Source organism: Coregonus clupeaformis, chromosome 18, assembly GCF_020615455.1.
Source record: "Coregonus clupeaformis isolate EN_2021a chromosome 18, ASM2061545v1, whole genome shotgun sequence".
Lineage (NCBI taxonomy): Eukaryota > Metazoa > Chordata > Actinopteri > Salmoniformes > Salmonidae > Coregonus > Coregonus clupeaformis.
The window spans coordinates 10476231-10497820 of NC_059209.1; the positions used below are offsets into that span (position 1 = coordinate 10476231).

Here is a 21590-nt window from a genome sequence, read left to right on the forward strand (position 1 = left end):
TTATTCCAATACCAGATTTGAATTACGCAATTATTTACAATTGGTGACCTCCGACTGTGATCTGGTAGCGGAACTTCACTTCGCTGGAATTCACCCAGCCTATTGGACATCACTGTCATCGAACTGTGTTTCACAAATTGCCCGGGCTTCTATAAAGGTAAGCAAAACACCTATTGTAATATAACTGAAGTTTTGCACATTGGCTTTATCCAAATTAATTTTGTGAAGCACCTGTTTGATGTAAGTGAACCCTATTGTACTATAAATAACGATTACAGTATACTATTTCGATTTCATAATATACTATGCAAATGTTTGATAAATGTGAGGGTTAAAAGCCATGGTATATTGAGTATTGTTCCACAGAAGAGCGGTTCTGGGAAAATACTGAAATCCCCAGACTAGGTACCACCAGGGGTGGGCTGGGGATATAGGGAATTATTGGATAAAAGTGTGTACGCTATTTGTCACTATATTCCATAAAAAGCTATTGTCATTGTATCAGTCTAGGCTGAATATAATTGGGAACATAGACTAATGAATCTATTGTCATTGTATCAGTCTGGGCTGGATATAATTGGGAACATAGTCTGGATATAGTTAGGATCATAGGACAGCACTCGAGTGTGTACGCTATTTGTCACTATATTCTATAAAAATCTATTGTCATTGTATCGGTCTGGGATGGATATAATTGGGAACATAGTTTGAATATAGTTGGGATCATAGGACAGCACTCCTAAAAACCTAGAAGACAGTATAAATCGCCATTTGTCGTTGTCCGGGACAACTGGGAACATGGGTAGATACTGCAAATTAGTAGAGAGTATTAACTTATTGTCTTTGCACCAATAGGGTGCAAATGGGAACATAAGAAATAGAGTAGGTTAAACGAAAGGGGTAAGGGCGTGGCAACGTACCTATTGTTGGTACTTTAAAAGTTAGACAGTGCGAGTGTTGTCGTATGCATGAGAGTGTGAATGACAAACCTGTATACTTTGTTAGAAAACTAATTGGAAGTTAAAACGTCTGTGGCTGTCCAAACTGTGTAATTTGGGGATAACTGTTGGGTTCGTGATTGTTTAAACCATATAACCCATCAATAACAATTGGGAACATAAAGCTAAAGTGATTAATTGTGTGACTGAACTGGTTTTGAATAGTTGTGTTGAAACAATTTGGTTTATTATTTGATTCAGTGTTTGATGTTTGACATAGCATAATACTGGTTCTAGGTGTTTGGGTTGAAGCTTTTTGGTTTATTATTTGATTTAACGTTTAATGTTTGACCCTGCAAAATACTGGTTAAACAATTAGACTGAAATAATTCGGTTTATCATTTAAATATAAACATGCACCAACTTTAACTAATTAGGTGGGAATAATTTGATTTAAATAACTAGATGAAAGTACTTTAAATAACCACAGAATATTGGAAACACTAACACAGCTCCTCGAAGGAACCTGCTCCCAGAGGAGAGGGAGAGAGAGTTGCGAGAGGAGGGGCTGGAGACAGCGAGAGTGTGGCTTTTGAAGAGTCAGGAGAGAGAGAGAAGGGGGGTGATTTAGATTGATACAAACAATTATTGATGGGTTAGGACTGGGGATATCTGTATCATTTATATTTGTATTTTTGGTCATTGAGTTAAATTCAGTGGTCTAATAATATTACCTTTACCCATTTGCGTTTTAAACTAAAAATATTACACCAATAACATTAAAAGCACTTTTTATACAAAATATTGAAGTCAGTAAGGTTTTAAATCAAGAATAAATAATAAAGTTCTTAAAACAAAAGTATAGATACAACAACATTGGCTAAAATGACAGATAAAGTAATTAAAGCATTGAAATCCACCCTCGAGACCAATGGAGGAAAGGAAGGAAAGGAGTGGAAAAGAAGGGGAGAGAAATTGTATAAAGAATGGATTGAAGATGGATGCATAATGGCAGAGGATGGAATTCCGGAGAAAGGAGAACCAGGAGCAATCATGGAAGCCATGAAGAAAAAAACCAGAAAGGCAGTAAGTGAATGGAAGAATGAAGGAGAACCCCGCAGAGGGAAGACCAAAGACGCAATGGAGAAAGCAAGGCTGAAGGAGCGGATTGCCTTAGCCATGCTCGAAAAATTGAAGAAAATATGGGAGGAGAAGACAGGACAAAAGGTACGGACTCGCTTATATCCACCCCTGCCGACAGCTCCACCTCCATATGATGACCGTCCCAAAACAATGGCACCAGTGTTAGAATTGGCAGGACAGGTGCATTACCAGCAAAAAGATGAAGGGTCAAGTGAAACGTGGGTAAGGAGAGAAGACGTGAACAGACAACATGAGGATATACAAACCCTATTGAAAGCTACACAAGAAATGAAGGACGGAATCGCCCAGCTTAGCAGACTGGAACCAGAGAGTGAAGGATCAGAGAGAGAAAGCAGAACAAGTGAGAGGGAGGACGAAGAGAGAAGAGAGAGAAGAGGAGTCAAATATGGGGAAGACCCAGACTTACAGTGGGAGCTAAGAAAATTGGAGCAGGAAGTGAAAGAAGGAGAAGAAGAGTTGAAACGGACACTGAAGCAGAGAAAACCTAAGCTCAGGAGAGGCCCCTACATCGACTTAGGGGAGCCGGACGAAGAATGGGAAAAATCAGAACAGACAAAGATGATATATGGAGCCTTTAAAGGGGACATATGGAACGAAGGGCCAGCACATCCCACACGAACTGAGAGTCAAAACAGAAGAGATAGCTGGAAAGGGCAGTACCCTCTGAGGGAAACCCCTGGGGGGGTATCCGTCTACAAGCCCTGGGCACACAGAGATGTACAAACCCTAGTGGACAGTCTGCCCCAACCTGAGGAATCAGGGCATAGATGGGTTAAGGCCTTCGAGAGCCTCACTGCAGCAGATGAACTCACCATAGGCGACATGGTGGCTGTAATGAATAGATGTATGGGGGACCAAGAATGCAGGGACGTACTGACAGCAGCAGGTTTGAGAGGACAGGTGGGATCAAGTACAGGCTTCGATCCTTTCCGTGCTGACGTATGGGACGCCATAAGGAGGAAGTACCCTACTCAAGCAAGACCAGAGTTGATGAGAACCCTGACATTGAAGGAGGATGAAACTATACCAGCATACATGAAGAGGGCTAAGTGCCTATGGAGACAGGCATGGAATGATGAACCAGGAAAAGATGCTATGAAGGCCTTGTTCTTGGCAAATTGTTTGGGAGGAATTCCAGACCAGGCGAGAGTGGAATGCGAGAAAGTGGTGGCAATCACTGCTAAATCTATTCCCGAGTTCACTGAAATAGCTCAGCACCATGTGGAACGCTGGAGGGAAGGGAAAAGGAAGGAAGAGGATGAAATAAAACAGCTACAAAAGAAAGTCCTAAAAAAGCAACTGACAGAAGACAAACCAGGGAAACAGATGGTGGTTACCAGTACACCTAGGATTGCACCACCCACTGGAGGCACGGCAGGAAGTGACTCAGCTGCTGCAGTTGCTGCTGTTGTACAAGCCATGTCTGGAATAATGGTTCCCCAGATGATGGGACCAATGGGGCCAGGGGGGGTGTACATCCCAATACCACAGCAAGAATATGGACCAAGACAGAGGGATGCATGCTTTAACTGTGGACAACCGGGACACTATGCGAGGAACTGTCCCCAAGGACACAGACAAGGTCAACAAAGAAGAAGGGGGTTTTCAAGAAGGCAGGCACCAAGACATCAAGGAAAGGGGGGTTGGCAGAGTGGAAGACCTCAAGTTCTTCATTTCACTGACCAACATCACCAACAACATCCGAGACAACCGTTCCCAGAAGGAGACCCGGTCCCAAATGCAGCACTCCTACCAAGCATGTCATGGCTGGGAGGAAACGACCCCACCCACCAATGAAGCTGCCCAGAAACCCAATATAACCTCACCACCAACATCTACTCATTTCCACCAGGATCAGAACCGGTAGTGTCATGTTTAATTGGGGGAAGAAAACATAATATGCTGATTGATACAGGATGCACATGGTCTTCTGTACAAGCATCATATCCACTCACTACCAAGACACAAGCTTTCTCTGGGGTTTCTGGGGCAATTATGAGAAAGCCATATACAGTTCCATTGGAAGTTGTATGGGATGACCTGCAAGTAACTCACCAGTTTCTCTACAATCCAGAGTGTTCGGTGGGGTTAATGGGAAGGGACTTGCTCTCCAAGCTGGGATGCAGCATCTATTGTAACCAAGAGGGACTGCATGCTTCTATCACACCTATTGATGAACTCATGCCAATACTCATGAAGGAACTCTCTGATCCCCCACGCATGTTGTACATGGGAACACACTCAGAAGAAGAGGAGGAAGAAGAAACATATGTGTATTGGCTGAAGTTAATGGATACTGACCCTGATGCTCCTAGAGTATGCAGAGAGTTCCAGCTATGGAAGGCATGGATACAGACTTTAAACGCATACTACCCGCCTGAGGACCCTCCACACGTCACAATGAACTACACCAGGGACCTGGATGAAGCATATGATGAAGCATGGGAAGAAGAAATGGAGGACAGACGACCAAGTGTGACAAGCAATCACATGTACATACTCAAAGAAGGAGTGGCAACCAGTTGCATGGTAATGGATGGAGATGTGGTACTGACAGACAAATGGTACGCACTTCCTGGTGACTCTGTGCCACATGTTACTCTCCTAGTAGGGTTTGGCTATGAGGCAAGATCATTGGGACCAGCAGTAAAGAAGGCAAGTTGCCTGCAGTGGAGCAAGAGCGCCTGTTACAAGATACAAAGCTCAGTCATGGATGGAAATCAGGTTTGGAGAATCTTACTAAACGTGGATGACATTGGAAAACCTGAAGTGGTGAGAAGATCTCGTTACCATGGAAGAGAAATGACTGACCATCCAGACACAGTCAACATCTTCAACCAGTTACCAGAACAGCTGTGGACATTAACTGCAGAGGATGTGGGACTAGTTGATGTAGAACCAGTGGTAGTTTCAGTTAGAAAAGACAGTGGCCTTACTATTCCAGTTTGCAAGCGCCAATACCCTCTCAGTGAAGAAAAGACAAGGGGAATTGAGCCTACAATATCAGGACTTCAAAAAGGGCACGTAATATATCCAACCTGCTCCAACTGGAACACTCCAATTTTACCAGTAAAGAAAGGTGACACTGGAAAATGGAGGATGGTGCAGGACTTCAGACCAATCAATGAAGTAACTGTACCGGACGTTAGACCTGTACCAGACCCATATCTGGCCCTGCAAAACATCTCACCTACCCAAGACTGGTTTACAGTGGTGGACCTTGCTAATGCATTTTTCTGCATTCCGTTACACCCGGAGTCTCAACCACTATTTGCATTCACCTACAGAGGACAGCAATTCACCTATTCTCGTCTTCCACAAGGATATCGTGATTCCCCAGGAATCTTCAACGCTATCCTGAAAAGTCACTTGGAGGAGTTAACATTACCAGAAGGGGTGACACTGCTTCAATACGTTGATGATCTCCTGTTGGCAGCACCAACTGCTGAGTCTTGTTTGCAAGCCACCAAGTCCCTTCTCCTCTTGGTAGCTAAGAAAGGGTACAAAGTGAAGAAAGAGAAAGTGCAGTGCTGTAGGAGAAGTGTACAGTTCCTGGGGAGAATACTGTCAGGAAAGGGACAAGCTGTCTCTACGGCCCAGAGGACATCAATCTTGGAACATCCCAAACCCACTACTGTACAACACCTTTTGTCATTTCTTGGCCTTACTGGATACAGCAGAACGCATGTGCCAGAATACTGTCTTAAGGTGGAACCACTGCGAGCAATCTTGAGAGAAGCAGGAAACAGAAACCTCACAGCTGTCCTTAAGTGGACTACAGAGGCAGAGGCAGCTTTTATCCAACTCAAACAGACGCTAGCGCAGGCTGAAGCACTGTCTTTACCTGATTACACCACGCCATTCTGTTTGGATGTTTCTGAAAGGGATGGTTATGTGCATTCCATCCTGTATCAGAAACAAAAGGGGGAAAGAAGAGTCTTACACTACTACAGTGCAAAACTGGACAACATTGAGACAGGACAAACTGACTGTGCCAGACACATGGCTGCCATTGCTAAAGCTGTAGGCAAAACAGCTCACATTGTAATGAGACATCCACTTGAAATCAACACAGACCATGGAGTGACAGCTTTTATTGGCTCTAAACTTTTCACGTTGTCCAGCAAAAGAAAATCCAACATAACAAAGGCCATCACTGCAAAACACATTACCTATGTGACAACCACAACCAACATGACTGATGGCATGGGTCAGGGAGAACCACATGTATGTGAAGACAGAGCAGCCAAACAAATCAAGGTTCGAATGGACCTACAGAACTCACCTCTGGATGGCAACAAGACCACCCTGTTCACAGATGGATGCTGCTACAGGTCAAAAGACCCAAAGGAAGGGAATGTTGCTGCCTATGCTGTGGTAAAGCAAGACAAGGAAGGAGAACACGAAGTTGTTGAAGCAAAAAGACTGAATCCCAATGAAAGTTCAGCACAACTAGCTGAACTTAGGGCATTGAGGAGAGCTCTACAACTAAGTGAAGGAAAGAATGTGGACATCTATACAGACTCTGCCTATGCACATGGGATTGCACACATTGATGGACCACAGTGGATGAGGAGAGGATTTGTGACCAGCTCAAATGAGCCCATCAAACACAAGGTTGAAGTACAGAAGTTAATTGATGCAATCCAGCTTCCCAAACGAGTGGCAATAATGAAGTGCAAAGGTCATAGCAGAGAAAGCAACAGAGTGCGTGAAGGAAATGATCGGGCTGATCAAGCAGCAAAGGATGCAGGAGGATACACTGCCCAGCAGATGGTGCAACGAGCCACTCAAGGACAGGAGGAGTTGACGACAGACACAGTAAGACAGTTGCAAGAAGCAGCAGGCGCCTACGAACAGAACGTATGGAGCAGACAGGGAGCAAGGCAAGACCATCATGGGATTTGGAGATCTCACACAGGAAAAACAGTGGGACCTGCAAAACTCCTCAGATCAATCTTAAGGGAAGAGCATGAGAAGGCTCATGGAGGATGGAAAAGTGTCGCAAAATCAGTTGAGAGAGCATGGTGGCATCCACACATGTTGGACATGGCAAGAGAGACATCAGAGAGCTGTGAAGTGTGCAAACAATACAACAACAAAGTGTCACTTGGAGCAGTGATAGGCAGCTTCCCAATACCTGACGCGCCATTTCAAGACATTTGCATAGATTTCACGGACATGGGACAGGACAACAGAGTGGAAGGAAAAAGATACCTGTTGGTGATGGTTGACAGATTCACCAGATGGGTGGAAGCCATCCCCACAGCAAGAGAAGATGCAAAGGCCGTGATTAAATGGCTGAGGAGGGACCTCATTCCAAGGTTCGGGGTCCCGCGAATGGTCCGTTCCGACAATGGTACCCATTTCAAGAACAAACACCTGAGGGAGGTAGAGCAGGCCCTAGGAATCACCCACAAGTTCGGGTCAGTATACCACCCCCAATCGCAAGGACTCGTAGAGAGAGCAAACCAATCGCTGAAACGAAAAATGGCCAAAATCATGGCCGGGACTAAACTGAAGTGGGTAGATGCGCTGCCCCTAGCTCTAATGTCAATGAGAAACTCACCTGGGTCTGACACCCATTTAACGCCCCATGAGCTTATGACAGGACGCAGAATGCCAGGGCCACCAGCAGACAATCTTAGTATGCCTAGGCTAGACATTGCAAAAATCAGATACACAGACTACATGCAAGCGCTAATTTCTCTTGTTGAAAGATTGTCTAAACAGGTGGTGGAAGTGCGCACTCCTGCTGTTGAAACCACGGACGAGAACAGAGACATCCTGGTGGGGGATTGGGTGAGAGTGAAGGTGCATTCCAGAAAGTGGACGGAGCCAAGGTGGGAAGGGCCCTTCCGGGTAAAAGAGGTATCAAGCCACTCGTTGCGGGTGAACACGAGCAAGAAAGACGTGTGGTACCACAGGACACACTGTGCCAAGGACATAGTTCCAGGAAGGACTCTAGATCAGGTACAACAGGACTTGGCAACAGAAGGGGAGTGATGATGATGTTGTGGTTAGGAGTGGGGCTCGCCTTATGGGGAACAGTGTTCTCAGCTCCCAATCAGTACCATAACATAGTCATTACCTTACAGGAAGGGGAATCTCAAGTGATGTCCCTAGAACCATGTAAGATCTGGTCATGGAGGAATAGGGCTAGTGGAATTGGGGACACTGGTTGCAATTGGAACCAGAAGGGAAACTGTAACAAAATGAATCCCCATGTGTTAAAGAGAGGTACTTATCTGTGTGAGGGAAAGTGGTGTCCATATTGGGACTATATGATCACAAATGTTGGCACCTTCTGGGAATGGCGTAGAGGCTATCCGTATGCATTAGGAGATGCTTCTAAAGCAGCTAGGTTTTCAATGATAAGGGGTATACAGGGGTCAAAAGGGGGTGCATGTAAAGGTGATGAAATCCTACTAACCATTCAAGACATTAAACTTACAGACGCAGGTGTGTACACCTTAGCAGCAGTACGATCCGGACCAGACACCATGGGTATGTTCACCATCGCAGTCACACCCAAACCTGCAGCTGGGGAGAGACAGACCCAGTTGGACCACACCCCTGCTCCAGGACCAGCTCAACTTCAACCCACTAGGGTACCAAACCCTGTTCAGGTGATTAATGTTAGGGATATAACGGACAGCGACCAATTGGGGACAGAAACTGGCTATGAAGGGAAAGAAAATATGTGGTTGGCATACATGAGGTATACGGCTAGGACACTGGCCAGGCAGAATTGTGTTATCTGTGGGCATGCAAGACCTGGGTTGGCAACCCACCCATTCGCTTTAGGAGAAGGGGAAGGATGGCAGTGCATATTGGAAGAGTTCTACCATTCACTGCCAAACACCACCCTGTGCAAAGCCCTAAGTTTGATTTTCCCTGAGGTTCCCCCACAAAAGGCACCTGAGGGAGTTCAGGCTTATGGAGGTAATTACAGTTGCATTACTGGAACAGGTAAGGGTGTTAACTATGGTAGGCTACCACCCGGGGATTGTGCTGTGAATGTAACAATGAACAGCACTTGGCCAATAGAGGGTAAAACCCAGACTAAAGGGGTGGCTGATGTGTGGTGGATCTGTGGACCAAATAGAAAACTAACCCCGATTCTAAAGGGGGACTGGCAGGGCACGTGTGCATTAGCTAGTTTAATTATACCACTGACCATTATTGATGTTTCCTCAGACCAACTTTTGGGGATTGCCCAGCTAACCTCAGACAGAGAGAGAATGAGGCGGGGGAGACGTAGTGCCCCATGGTCAACAGAAGAGGAGATCCACTCTAACCTGTTGGGGGTGCCTGTGGGAGTACCATTACAGTTCCAGGCACTCAACAGGAACGATGGGTTGTGGCATCTGTTGCCAATCATAGGTCCTGCCATAGATGCTGCTAAACAGCGATCTTGGATAAATTACATATATTATAACCAACAGCGATTTGTTAACTACACACGCACTGCCCTGACTGGAATGTCCGAACAACTAGAGGCCACCTCTAGGGTGGCTAGGCAAAATAGACTAGCACTTGACATGTTGCTTGCTAACCAGGGGGGTGTTTGTAAGATGTTTGGGGAACAATGCTGTACGTTTATTCCTAACAATACTAGCCCTGACGGGAGCATAACAAAGGCCCTTGTTGGCCTGGAGAAGTTGTCAGCAGAAATGGAGAGCATGGCTGGAGTGGGGAGTGGTGGGCTGTTCTCCTGGCTGAGTGACTGGTTTGGTGAGTACTCTTCTATGGTGGTTACTGGATTTCTGACCCTAGTAATTGTGTTTTTGCTGTTAATGTGTTGTGCTGCTTGCATCGTCCCCTGTCTCAGGAGGTCAGTGGTAGGAGCGGTGCAGGCGTCAGGTATGATGCTGTTGTTACCGGCCCAGGATGATGCGGGTGACTCTGCTACTGACTCTGAGACCAAGCTGGATGATCCATGGTTTGCCTAGTAAAATACATACACGCATTTATTTTCAGTTCTTGCTCATTTATTACCTTATGTTTTTACTAACCACTGTGATTGTTTATTCTTCCTGATGTGAAGGTAAAGGATTCCTGGGTGGCTGGTAGCCAACTCAGTACATGTTAGGTGTAGGGGAGGAATAGAGGGTTAAAATTATATTTTTTTATTTTTTATTAACATTAAATGTTGTGATTTAATTTCCATATCCTGTTATTCTTAAGGGTGATTATACTCTGTTTAGAGTGACACCATAAATGGTGTCAAAAGAGGGAATTCAAAAATTTCCCTTTAAAAATCTTTAATCACACCCTAGAGTTTTAATAATCTTGTGTTTTGTGTTCTATTAATCCTGTGTTTTATGCTTTATTAATCAAGTTAGCCATGTGAATGTTTGTCTTTCCTTATGTGATGGTTTGAACTTCTTTGATGACTGGTAACAGTTTGCAAGTTGGGTGTCGATGGAAGGACTGAAGGACTTTTATTATCAAATTGTCTATTAATAAAAGTGTTTATTTTTGTTTGTATTGTATTTTAATGAGTGACACCCTAGAGGGTGTCAAAAGAGGGAATTGTTGGGTTTTATTTTTCTCATAATTGGATTTGTATGTGATGAATAGCTTAGAAGGAATGCATTAATGATTAAGCATGAAGGGTTTGTACTGTACAAGCTGTGATTAATGTGAGGAGCTGTTTTAGGGAGTAGGGGGAGATAAGAACTTGTGTCTCAAAATACTAGACCTCACTGCCTCTTTGTGATCTGTGAACCGTCCTTGAAACGTAGGTACATAGAGTACAGTGGAACGGTGTCTTTTCGGTGCTGACTCTGCAGGTTATTATCATAGCAACTTTGCCTGGCAACAAATGGAGTGCCAAGGAGTTGAGACCAACCCCCGCGCCAACGGATTGGCTGAAATGGAGTCTGGACCACACTCAGTCCTTTGCTCTGGTTGGCCAACAGAAGAGGTGAAGGCTTTCTGTCAGAGTATTTGAGAAAGAATCTGTAAACAATAATTCTAGTTCTCTGTCGGCCCTGCGTGGTTTGTCAGTGAGCCCGTATACGAACTTTCATACTTATCATACAATACATTTTGCATATAATAAATTAAGCTTGGATTGAAGATCTCTTGATTCTTATTCCAATACCAGATTTGAATTACGCAATTATTTACATAACAAAAGTGTAGGAAATGCAGAAATATATGAAAATGCAGCAAATTATTTTTGGTTGAAGTTAGATTGAACAGTATAAAACAATCAGAATGGATAAAGCCCCATTGAAATCACATATAATGTATTTGTTGCCACCCTATGGTCATTTATAACTTTTTTTATTCAAAAACATAAAATACTGTCATACCGTTAAAGACGTGATATGATATTTTGGCTATATCGGCCAGCCCTAGGTTAAGACTAGGAAAAGGGTTAGGGTTAGAGAAAATGCTCTCCTAACCCGCTACGAAAAGTCAGGGCATAGACATATTGAAGTCAGGTGTTTTTACGGTTTCCAGTAAAAATGGCTGTGTTCCACCGCTCAGACGTTGCATGCATCAACCAATGGTTGAGTGTGACGTCATCGATTGACAGATTGCGGTTAGCTGATACGTAAAATACCTATCAAGGCGTTGTACGATCTTGCATGCATCAGCAACGCCTGGGCAGAACAACGCGCCCATAAGTTGCGTACCACATTATCGACTGGGTCATTGACTGACAGAATGTTATAACATATGATGTGGTTAGCTGATATGTAAAATACCTATTCAGACGTTGTAAAATCTAGCATGCGCCAGAAGCGCCTGGGCAGAGGAATGTGCCCAATACCCAATATCTGGCCTTGTTTGACGTCATTGCAGGCGACTGCCAACTGACTGATCTACAAAGAACATTGCATCATAAATAACTACTCATTATTATTTGTAGGTCAGACACAGTCACAATTTACCCTTGATACAGTACGGGTTTGATCCTTTCGAACACGGCCAGAAACAGAGCACGGCCTCTTTGTTCTCGAATTGAACACGATGGACCCCAAGGCCCAATAAATGGCGGTCTTTTTCCTGCCTGTTTTCAAAAATACTTCGAAAATGTGATAAGTGAACCGGGATCAATGCTACTAACATATTTTACTATGACATTGAAAGTTGTAGTGGTGACAATCCTCAAATATTTGGAATTGTAATGTCTTCAAATATGTATACATTTCATCAGGCTTTCGTTATAGACCGTTCTTGTTTAGTTAGCCACTGTATTTTTCCTTTGACAAGAACCGTAGCTAGCTAGCTAGGGTTGAAGTCACTAACTGGTCAGATAAAATATGATTAATCTTTTATCGTTTAGCTAAGTGATATCTAACGTGGATGACTATTCACTTTTACACTCGCTGGTAAATTATGGTTGTGACGGGTTGCTAGCAAGCCAGGCTCTTTTAGTTAGCTAAGCAAGTTAAGCGTCGACGAGTTTTGGTACTCGGCGTACCGTTTTCTCCTCCCCGTCGCTTCATGTTCACATGAGGTCTCAACAACGCTTGTTTGGACATTTTACTTAGCATGTTTGCTTGCATTTAACAGCAATGAACCCCGAGACGAAGGGTCACGCTAACTAACGTTAGCAGCTCATTAGACCGGTGCTTGGTGCGTGTCCTGTGGCTATCTTGCTACTGTAGCTAAGTGCTCAAGCATAGCACTCAATGCTGGCTAAAAATAAACCACTCTTTGTCCCCCACTCAGCACCCCACCAACAGTGGTGAGCTCGCCTATTAGAGCCCGTCCGCCTTACGACTTTTCAGACAACCAGTTGGGACTTTGTCGCTCTACATGGTCGCCACAGCCAAGTCAGGACGATCGGAAGAGGTTGGAGGCACTGTAGTTTGTGAGACGAGCTGGCATGAGGCATCTCTCTCCGGCTGGGTGTATCAAGTCGGGGGGTTACCAAAGTAAACGCATTCAACTGTGGCTTTTTGGCCGAACATTAAGTGTCATCCATGGCGTTGGCCTGTCACCAGTAGCTCGTTCCCGGCAGGAAAAACATTAGCTATTTAACATTAACGATACTGTTAAAGGGCATCCCCTTTGTTTTGTTTGTAAACTGTGAAAGAACTCCTTAAGTTATTCTACCACTGTGGAACATCATGTCGGAGGATAACAACGCAGACAAATTCATCAAGGTAATGGTGATTTATTTGAATACAGAACAATTGTTTGCATGTTGGATATGCTGCTAATGTTATCATAATGCTAGGACTGGGAATTGCCAGGGACCTCACGATATTATCACGATACTTAGGTGCCGATACGAAATGTATTGCCATTCTTACGATTCTAGCTATATGTACTGCGATTCGATGTTCCAAACATATTTCTCACGATATGTCTGCTGCAGAGGGACAAGAGAGAGCCATGAGAAAACGAGTTTATCAGTCATGGAAATAAGTGTTGAAAACAAATTGGCTCCATATTTAAATAGAAAATGTAGAACCAGCTATTAAGGAAAAATACTGGAGTTTTGGTGCATGTAGGTAGCGCAAAAATAATATGATTTTGTCAAAATGATACGATACGATTTATCGTCAGAAATAATATCCCGATATGTAACTGTATCGATTCCTCCCATCACTACATAATGCATTGAAATAAGTGTCACTTGACTGATAAGTGTCAGATTGTACTTCAAAGACAAATGTCAGTTGTTTAGTTCTATTGCTGACACATTTAGTTCCTCTTGGTATGACATTGTTTTATTTTAGAAGAAATGTTTAATGCATGACATGCTCTCATACTAATTTCAAATGACACATCTGATGTCATGTCTTGTAAAGTGAACTTTTTCTTTCATCTCACATGATACTTGCCTGGTTTGGTTTTCCACTTAAAGGAAAACTCCACCCAAAACTATATTTTGGTATTTATTTCATCAGTCCATTGTTGACATAGTCCCAAAATATTTTGTTTGTCAGCAATCAAGTTTTCAAGATATGTAACTTTAAAAATACAGAGATCATCCCCGTATGATGCATTTTACTTGTAAAATACTGAAATCATTCCCGTATGATGCATTTTGCAGCATCATAGGGGATGATTTGTGTATTTTTAAAGTTACAAACACTACATGACAAAAGTCCAGGATCCAGTTGCAGAGGGAGGTGTTTAGTCCCAGGGTCCTTAGCTTAGTGATGAGCTTTGTGGGCACTATGGTGTTGAACGCTGAGCTGTAGTCAATGAACAGCATTCTCACATAGGTGTTCCTTTTGTCCAGGTGGGAAAGGGCAGTGTGGAGTGTGATTGAGATTGCGTCATCTGTGGATCTGTTGAGGTGGTATGCAAATTGGAGTGGGTCTAGGGTTTCCGGGATGATGGTGTTGATGTGAGTCATGACCTGCCTTTCAAAGCACTTCATGGCTACCGACGTGAGTGCTACGGGGCGGTAGTCATTTAGGCAGGGCATTAATATGGAGTTAGTCCCTCCTTTGCTGCTATAACAGCCTCCACTCTTCTGGGAAGGCTTTCCCCTAGATATTGGAACATTGCTGCAGGGATTTGCTTCCATTCAGCCACGAGCATTAGTGAGGTCGGGCACTGATGTTGGGCGATTAGGCCTGGCTCGCAGTTGGCGTTCCAATTCATCCCAAAGGTGTTCGATGGAGTTGAGGTCAGGGCTTTGTACAGGCCAGTCAAGTTCTTCTGCACCGATCTCGAAAACAACCCTTTCTGTATGGACCTCGCTTTGTGCACAGGTGCATTGTCATGCTGAAACAGGAAAGGGCCTTCCCCAAACTGTTGCCACAAAGTTGGAAGCACAGAATCGTCTAGAATGTCATTGTATGCTGAAGCGTTAAGATTTCCCTTCACTGGAACTAAGGGGCCTAGCCCAAACCATGAAAAACAGCCCCAGATCATTATTCTTCCTCTATCAAACTTTACAGTTGGCACTATGCATTCGGGCAGGTAGCGTTCTCCTAGCATCCACCAAACCCAGTTTTGTCCGTCGGACTGCCAGATGGTGAAGCGTGATTCATCACTCCAGAGAACGCATTTCCACTTCTCCAGAGTCCAATGGTGGCGAGCTTTACACCACTCCAGCCGATGCTTGGCATTTTACACCACTCCAGCCGATGCTTGGCATTGCACATGGTGATCTTAGGCTTTTGTACGGCTGCTCGGCCATGTAAACCCATTTCATGAAGCTCCCGACGAACAGTTATTGTGCTGACGTTCCTTCCAGAGGCAGTTTGGAAGGAACTACTCTCACTCGTTAGTGAGAGTTGCAAACAAGGACAGACCATTTTTACACGCTTCAGCACTCTGCGGTCCCGTTTTCTGAGCTTGTGTGGCCTACCACTTCGCTACTGAGCCATTGTTGCTCCTAGACGTTTCCACTTCACAAAACCTGGGCAGCTCTAGCATGGCAGAAATTTGACGAACTGACTTGTTGGAAAGGTGGCATCCTTTGATGGTGCCACGTTGAAAGTCACTGAGCTCTTCAGTAAGGCCATTCTACTGCCAATGTTTGTCTATGGAGATTGCATGGTTGTGTGCTCGAATTTATACACCTGTCAGCAACAGGTGTGGCTGAAATAGCCAAATTCACTAATTTGAAGGGTTGTCCACATACTTTTGTAGATAGAGTGTTTCTTAACTTGATTGCTGACAAGCAAAACATTTTGGGAGTATGTCAACAATGGACTAATGAAACAAATACCAAAAGATAGTTTTTGGGTGGAATTTTTTTTCTGCCCTAAGTTGCCTGAACTCTGCTGAACGTTATAAAAGGTTTGTGATTAGTAAAATAACCCTCTAGCTCTCACCACCATGGATATTCAATAGCATGGCCCATCTACAGTTCTTTCAGAAAGTATTCACACCCCTTTACTTTTCCACATTTTGTTGTTACAGCCTGAATTTAAAATGTATTAAATATCATTTTTTTTACTGGCCTGCACACAATAAGTATTCAACCTCTTTTGCCATGGCATGCATAAATAAGTTCAGTAGTACACATTTGCTTAACATGTCACATAATAATAAGTTGCCTGGACTCACTCTGTGTGCAATAATAGTTTTTAACATGATTTTTGAATGACTACCTCGTCTATGTACCCCACACATACAATTATCTGTAAGGTCCCTCAGTCGAGCAGTGAATTTCAAACACAGATTCAACCACAAATATCAGGAAGGTTTTCCAATGCCTCTTAAAGAAGGGCACCTATTGATTGAAAAAGCTGACATTGAATATCCCTTGGAGCATGGTAAAATATATTAATTACACTTTGGATGGTGCATCAATACACTCAGTCACTACAAAGATACAGGTGTTCAGTCTGCTTTACAATAGACACTAACTCAGTTGCTGGAGAGGAAGGAAACCGCTCAGGGATTTTAAAACAGAGTTTAATGGCTGTGACAGGAGAACTGAGTATGGCTCAACAATATTGTAGTTACTCCACAATTAATCTCTTGTAGACAGATGAAATGGTGACAATCTGTCAAGGCTCATGTAGAATTCTGTGATTACGAGCAGCAGTAGTTCCTTGTTTTGGGCTTCGTCATAGATTTCTTTTTGGACAAATCAGAAAATGGGGCGAAGGCAGCGCTTAAACTGGTGCAGTGATTTTCAAGCCCGTGTGCGGATAGCAAATGACTTCCACTAGATTCCACAATCACAAAGTCAAAATTGGCTATATCGTAAAAATGTATGAAAACAAAAATACTAACCTAATTGACAGAGTGAAAAGGAAGCCTATACAGAATAGAACATATTCCAAAACATGAATCCAGTTAGCAATAAGGCACTAAAGTAAAACTGCAAAAAAATGTGGCAAAGAAATATACTTCATGTCTTGAATACAAAGCCTGGTTCAGTCAGCTTTCCAACAGACACTGGGAGACAAATTCACCTTTCAGCAGGACAATAACCTAAAACAAAAGGCCAAATATACACTGGAGTTGCTTACCAAGAGTGGCCTAGTAATAGTTTTAACTTAAATAGGCTTGAAAATCTATGGCAAGACTTGAAAATGTCTGTCTAGCAATGATCAACAACCAACTTGACATAGCTTGAACAATTTTAAAATAAATGTATACATGTTGTTCAATCATTTAATCCAAACTGCTCGTGCGCGTCAAGGAGCGTCTGCGTAGCCAGGCGCTAAAATAGAACTTGGTTCTATTTTTTACATGTGACGCACTGCAAGTCCCGCCTCTCCCATTCCCTCATTGGTTTTTAGGAGCATATACCCACGTGGGTGATTGAAAGCTGAACTGAGGTCCACACGCCAATCCAGTTGGTGGTGGTAATGCACCATAAAGTTGGTTGCCAACTGCCATATAAAGTCCAAAGAAGAAGAAGAAGACTGAAGGAGGAGAGATTACTAGAAACAAACTAGGTTTACCCTTTTATCTGTGGATTAATTGTCGGTGTAGAGGACCTTGTGCATTTCAGGTAAAATAACAACACAATGTTTATATCCTAGGACAAATTAGCTAGCAACAGCAAGCTAGCTAGCTAAATGGCTATGAATGTTTCTTGCGTTTCGACCTGTCCCCAAATATAATATAGGTGGTTCAGAGATCGTTTAGAATTTTCAACCTGTGCATCCTGATCATGTCTGGTGTGGCTGGACAAAATCAACATGCGTGCAATGGCGCACGCTGGTGCCCGGTCTAGTCAGCATGTTACTTTTAGAGACTTACCCAAAAAGACTCACAGCTGTAGTCGCTGGTGAAGGTTATTCTAACATGTATGGACTCAGGGGGTTGAATACTTATCTAATTAAGATATATTAGTGTTTTATTTTACATGAATTCTAACATTTGTAAAAAAAGAATCTTCCATTTTGAGATTACAGAGTATTTTGTGTAGATCGCTGACAAATTACAATTTAAAACCATTTTAATCCCACTTTGTAACACAACAAAATGTGGAAAAAGTAAAGGTGTGAATACTTTTTGAAGACACTGTATGACCATGACTAGGGCTGGGCGATATAGACATATTTTTGATGGTATTTTATATTTTTTAATAATTAAAGTTCTAAATATGCTTTCTGAGTAGTTCATGACCCTAGGGTGGCAACACATAAATTATAAGTGATTTCAATGTGGCTTTCTCCATTTTATACTGTTCAATCCAACTCCAAACAAAAATTATTTTCATCAATTTCTGCATTTCCTGCACTTTTATTATAATTTCCACACTGTAGCATGATATGGGCAAAACAATCTAGGCGTAGTTAATTGAACTGTTGGAATCATGGAATAAAATGATTATTCTAATTCTATAGTTGGAATATAATGGGCAGCACCTTGAATACGTTGTTTGACATTACAACAAATTAATAAGCCAGTGAGGAATTATTGACATGATAGCAACCAAAGTTTTCGTCAGTGTTTCCAGGTGACCCTAATTAGATGTTACATTACATGTTTTCATACTTCATGTAGCTAGCTAGCCAACATTCATGCCTATTCCTCTCTGATAAGATACTGTTGCATAAACATGCTTATCTAGGCCTACACCAGCACTGGTACCAGGCAGTATTAGCTAACTAGCTACGTTTGCTCTGACTCGTAGTACAGGAAAAAAAAGAGGACTGAGCACGCCCCCATTCTCATCGACGGGGCTGTAGTGGAACAGGTTGAGAGCTTCAAGTTCCTTGGTGTCCACATCACCAACGAACTATCATGGTCCAAACACACCAAGACAGTCGTGAAGAGGGCACGACAAAGCCTATTCCCCCTCAGGAGACTAAAAAGATTTGGCATGGGTCCTCAGATCCTCAAAAAATTCTACAGCTGCACCATCGAGAGCATCCTGACTGGTTGCATCACCGCCTGGTATGGCAACTGCTTGGCCTCTGACCGCAAGGCACTACAGAGGGTAGTGCGTACGGCCCAGTACATCACTGGGGCAAAGCTCCCTGCCATCCAGGACCTCTATACCAGGCGGTGTCAGAGGAAGGCCCTCAAAATTGTCAAAGACTCCAGCCACCCTAGTCATAGACTGTTCTCTCTGCTACCGCACGGCAAGCGGTACCGGAGTGCCAAGTCTAGGTCCAAAAGACTTCTCAACAGCTTCTACCCCCAAGCCATAAGACTCCTGAACAGCTAATCATGGCTACCCGGACTATTTGCACTGCCCCCCCACCCCATCCTTTTTACGCTGCTGCTACTCTGTTAAGTATTTATGCATAGTCACTTTAACTCTACCCACATGTACATATTACCTCAACTACCTCAACTAGCCGGTGCCCCCGCACATTGACTATGCAACGGTACCCCCCTGTATATATAGCCTCCCTACTGTCACTTTATTTTACTGTATATATAGCCTCCCTACTGTCACTTTATTTTACTTCTGCTCTTTTTTTCTCAACACTTTTTTGTTGTTGTTTTATTCTTACTTTTTTTGTTTAAAATAAATGCACTGTTGGTTAAGGGCTGTAAGTAAGCATTTCACTGTAATGTCTGCACCTGTTGTATTCGGCGCATGTGACCAATAAAATTTGATTTGATTTGAGTATATTTAGCAAGCTAGCTAGCCAGCTAACTAGCGATTAGCATTAGCAGCTAACACATTTTCACAACACCTTGCTAAGAAAAGACAAACTAGCAAACAGTAGTTTGCACACAGTAAGATACACAAACTAATAGTGTAATTTATAGAATGCTTGTGGAAAGCAGCATGTCACCAACACTGCTGCATCCATCTGACCATGCGGAGTGAACGGCAAGAAAGTGCTAGTGACTCTGTGGTCGAGCAACTGCTCTCCTTGAGTGATGGGGGCAGGGTTTGGTGTAGTTGGTGGCATGCAGCAGCAGGAGAGGGAGAGAGATGACTCAAGAAGCAAACAGGAGTAAACTATAAAAACTGACTTTGTATGTGCCTGAGTTGCGTATCACATTTAACAAACCAAACATTGAAATACCGTTATAGAAAGTAAATTCAAAACCCAAACCGGTCCGTGCATCAATACCGGTATATAGTAAAATACGGTGTTCTGCCCAGCCCTACCAATGACCCATCTATAAATGTGTTTAGTTCAGTTTTTCATTTGCTACATATCAGGACAATGTTTTGTGCTTTTTACACTATGGTCCTTTTTCTGGAATAGATTCAGTTTAAGTGTGACATTCAACCTCTGGAATGTGATGTGATGGTCAGACTGGCTATAAGGTGAATGCACCTATTTGTAAGTCGCTCTGGATAAGAGCGTCTGCTAAATGACGTAAATGTAAATGTATCAAGCACCCTCAAGCTCAAGGCAGTACGGGTAATGGTAGCCCAAATTTAGACAGCTTAATGAATGATTTCATTTATTCATAAGACGGGGTCTAAGGGCACTCCATTGCGACAGCTTGTGAGATAAGTTATGGTCTAATGACAGGACATGCTGCTAGCAGGTACAATGTCCAAAACCACAATTCATAATCGTTAGGAGGTTCTGATTGGAGAGGCAATGGTTGCATTGCTGATGAACAAGAAACTATGCAACTCCTATGCAATCTAATATGGATGGCAATGTTTTGTTCTGGCTTTGCGTGGACATGTTTCCTCTACTTGGAATCCATGTTCGGTATAATTAATGTAGGTGCCTAAATTTCGGCTAGGGTATTATAGACTAATTAGCCTACCAGATGCTTTTAGCTGGATCCAAGTGACCCCTGCTCACACGGCTGGGTCAGAATGTGCTAAGGATGGGAGGAGGGAGAGAGGGTGGGTGTTTGGAATAGCCTAGCACTGAGAATTGGAACACAGCTTGAGCCTGACTGCGCACCAAAAGCCCCAGAACAGTCCACTAGACTGAAAAGGGAATGCTTCAAGTGACAGTTATTGAGTTTACCATAAGCATTTAGGCATTTTAAAAACAACTCTTCCCTGGCTGCTTGTCAAATATGCCCTCACTAGTCATAGGATAGAAATGGTGGAAGCAGAGCCCAGAGGTAAGGGATAGGTCCTCTCTGGTCCAAGAAAAGCCTCTTGAGTAATTTGTATGCATTACGATTCCATCCAGCAAGTGTCAACACAACACGAGCTTGACCTAGCAAAAGCGAGGGAATAGCCAATATTAACTGTGAACAGGGATGCAGCTGCCTACACTTGTTTAGTGTGTGACATTTTCCCCATATCCATCTCTTGTTTGTCCTCCTCTCCCTCTCTTAGGAGACCTCCATCTTGGAAGAGTACAACATTAACTGGACACAGAAGCTCGGGGCAGGGATCAGTGGACCTGTTAGGTGAGCATTATTCTATCATAGAGTTTTGCCTAGTTTGCCCTAGGATACCAACTCATTTGTGCAATGTAGGAGATGCATAAATTATTGTATTTTAGGCCTAAATGCAGATGAGGTTGAAGAGTGGTCCTGCAGAGGAGTCCAGTGCCCTTAGACTGGATGGGACTAGTGTTAAAGGTGGTGTCACTCAGTGTGTTTACAGTGCTAGGGCTGGGAATTGCCAGGGACCTCACGATACGATATTATCACGATACTTAGGTGCCAATACGATATGTATTGCGATTCTCACTA

General features: G+C 43.3%; 2 protein-coding genes across 4 annotated transcripts in view; both read left to right on the plus strand.

Annotated features, from left to right (window-relative positions):
- Positions 1-12830, plus strand: LOC123493119. Its single transcript, XM_045227047.1, has 3 exons — positions 1-157; positions 7823-9886; positions 12798-12830. The coding sequence occupies exons 2-3, from the start codon at positions 8108-8110 to the stop codon at positions 12828-12830; spliced, it is 1812 nt and encodes a 603-aa protein (XP_045082982.1). The 5' UTR covers positions 1-157; positions 7823-8107.
- Positions 11977-21590, plus strand: part of LOC121587494 (MAP kinase-activated protein kinase 5) — a 23382-nt gene continuing 13768 nt past the window's right edge. Inside the window, exons 1-2 of one of the 3 annotated variants that reach the window (XM_041904474.2) lie at positions 11977-13234; positions 21229-21302. In XM_041904474.2, the coding sequence (XP_041760408.1) occupies positions 13199-13234; positions 21229-21302 (110 nt within the window). In that variant the 5' untranslated portion in view covers positions 11977-13198. The remainder of the gene's footprint in view (positions 13235-21228; positions 21303-21590) is intronic. The other 2 variants (XM_041904472.2, XM_041904473.2) reach the window with 2 other exon arrangements.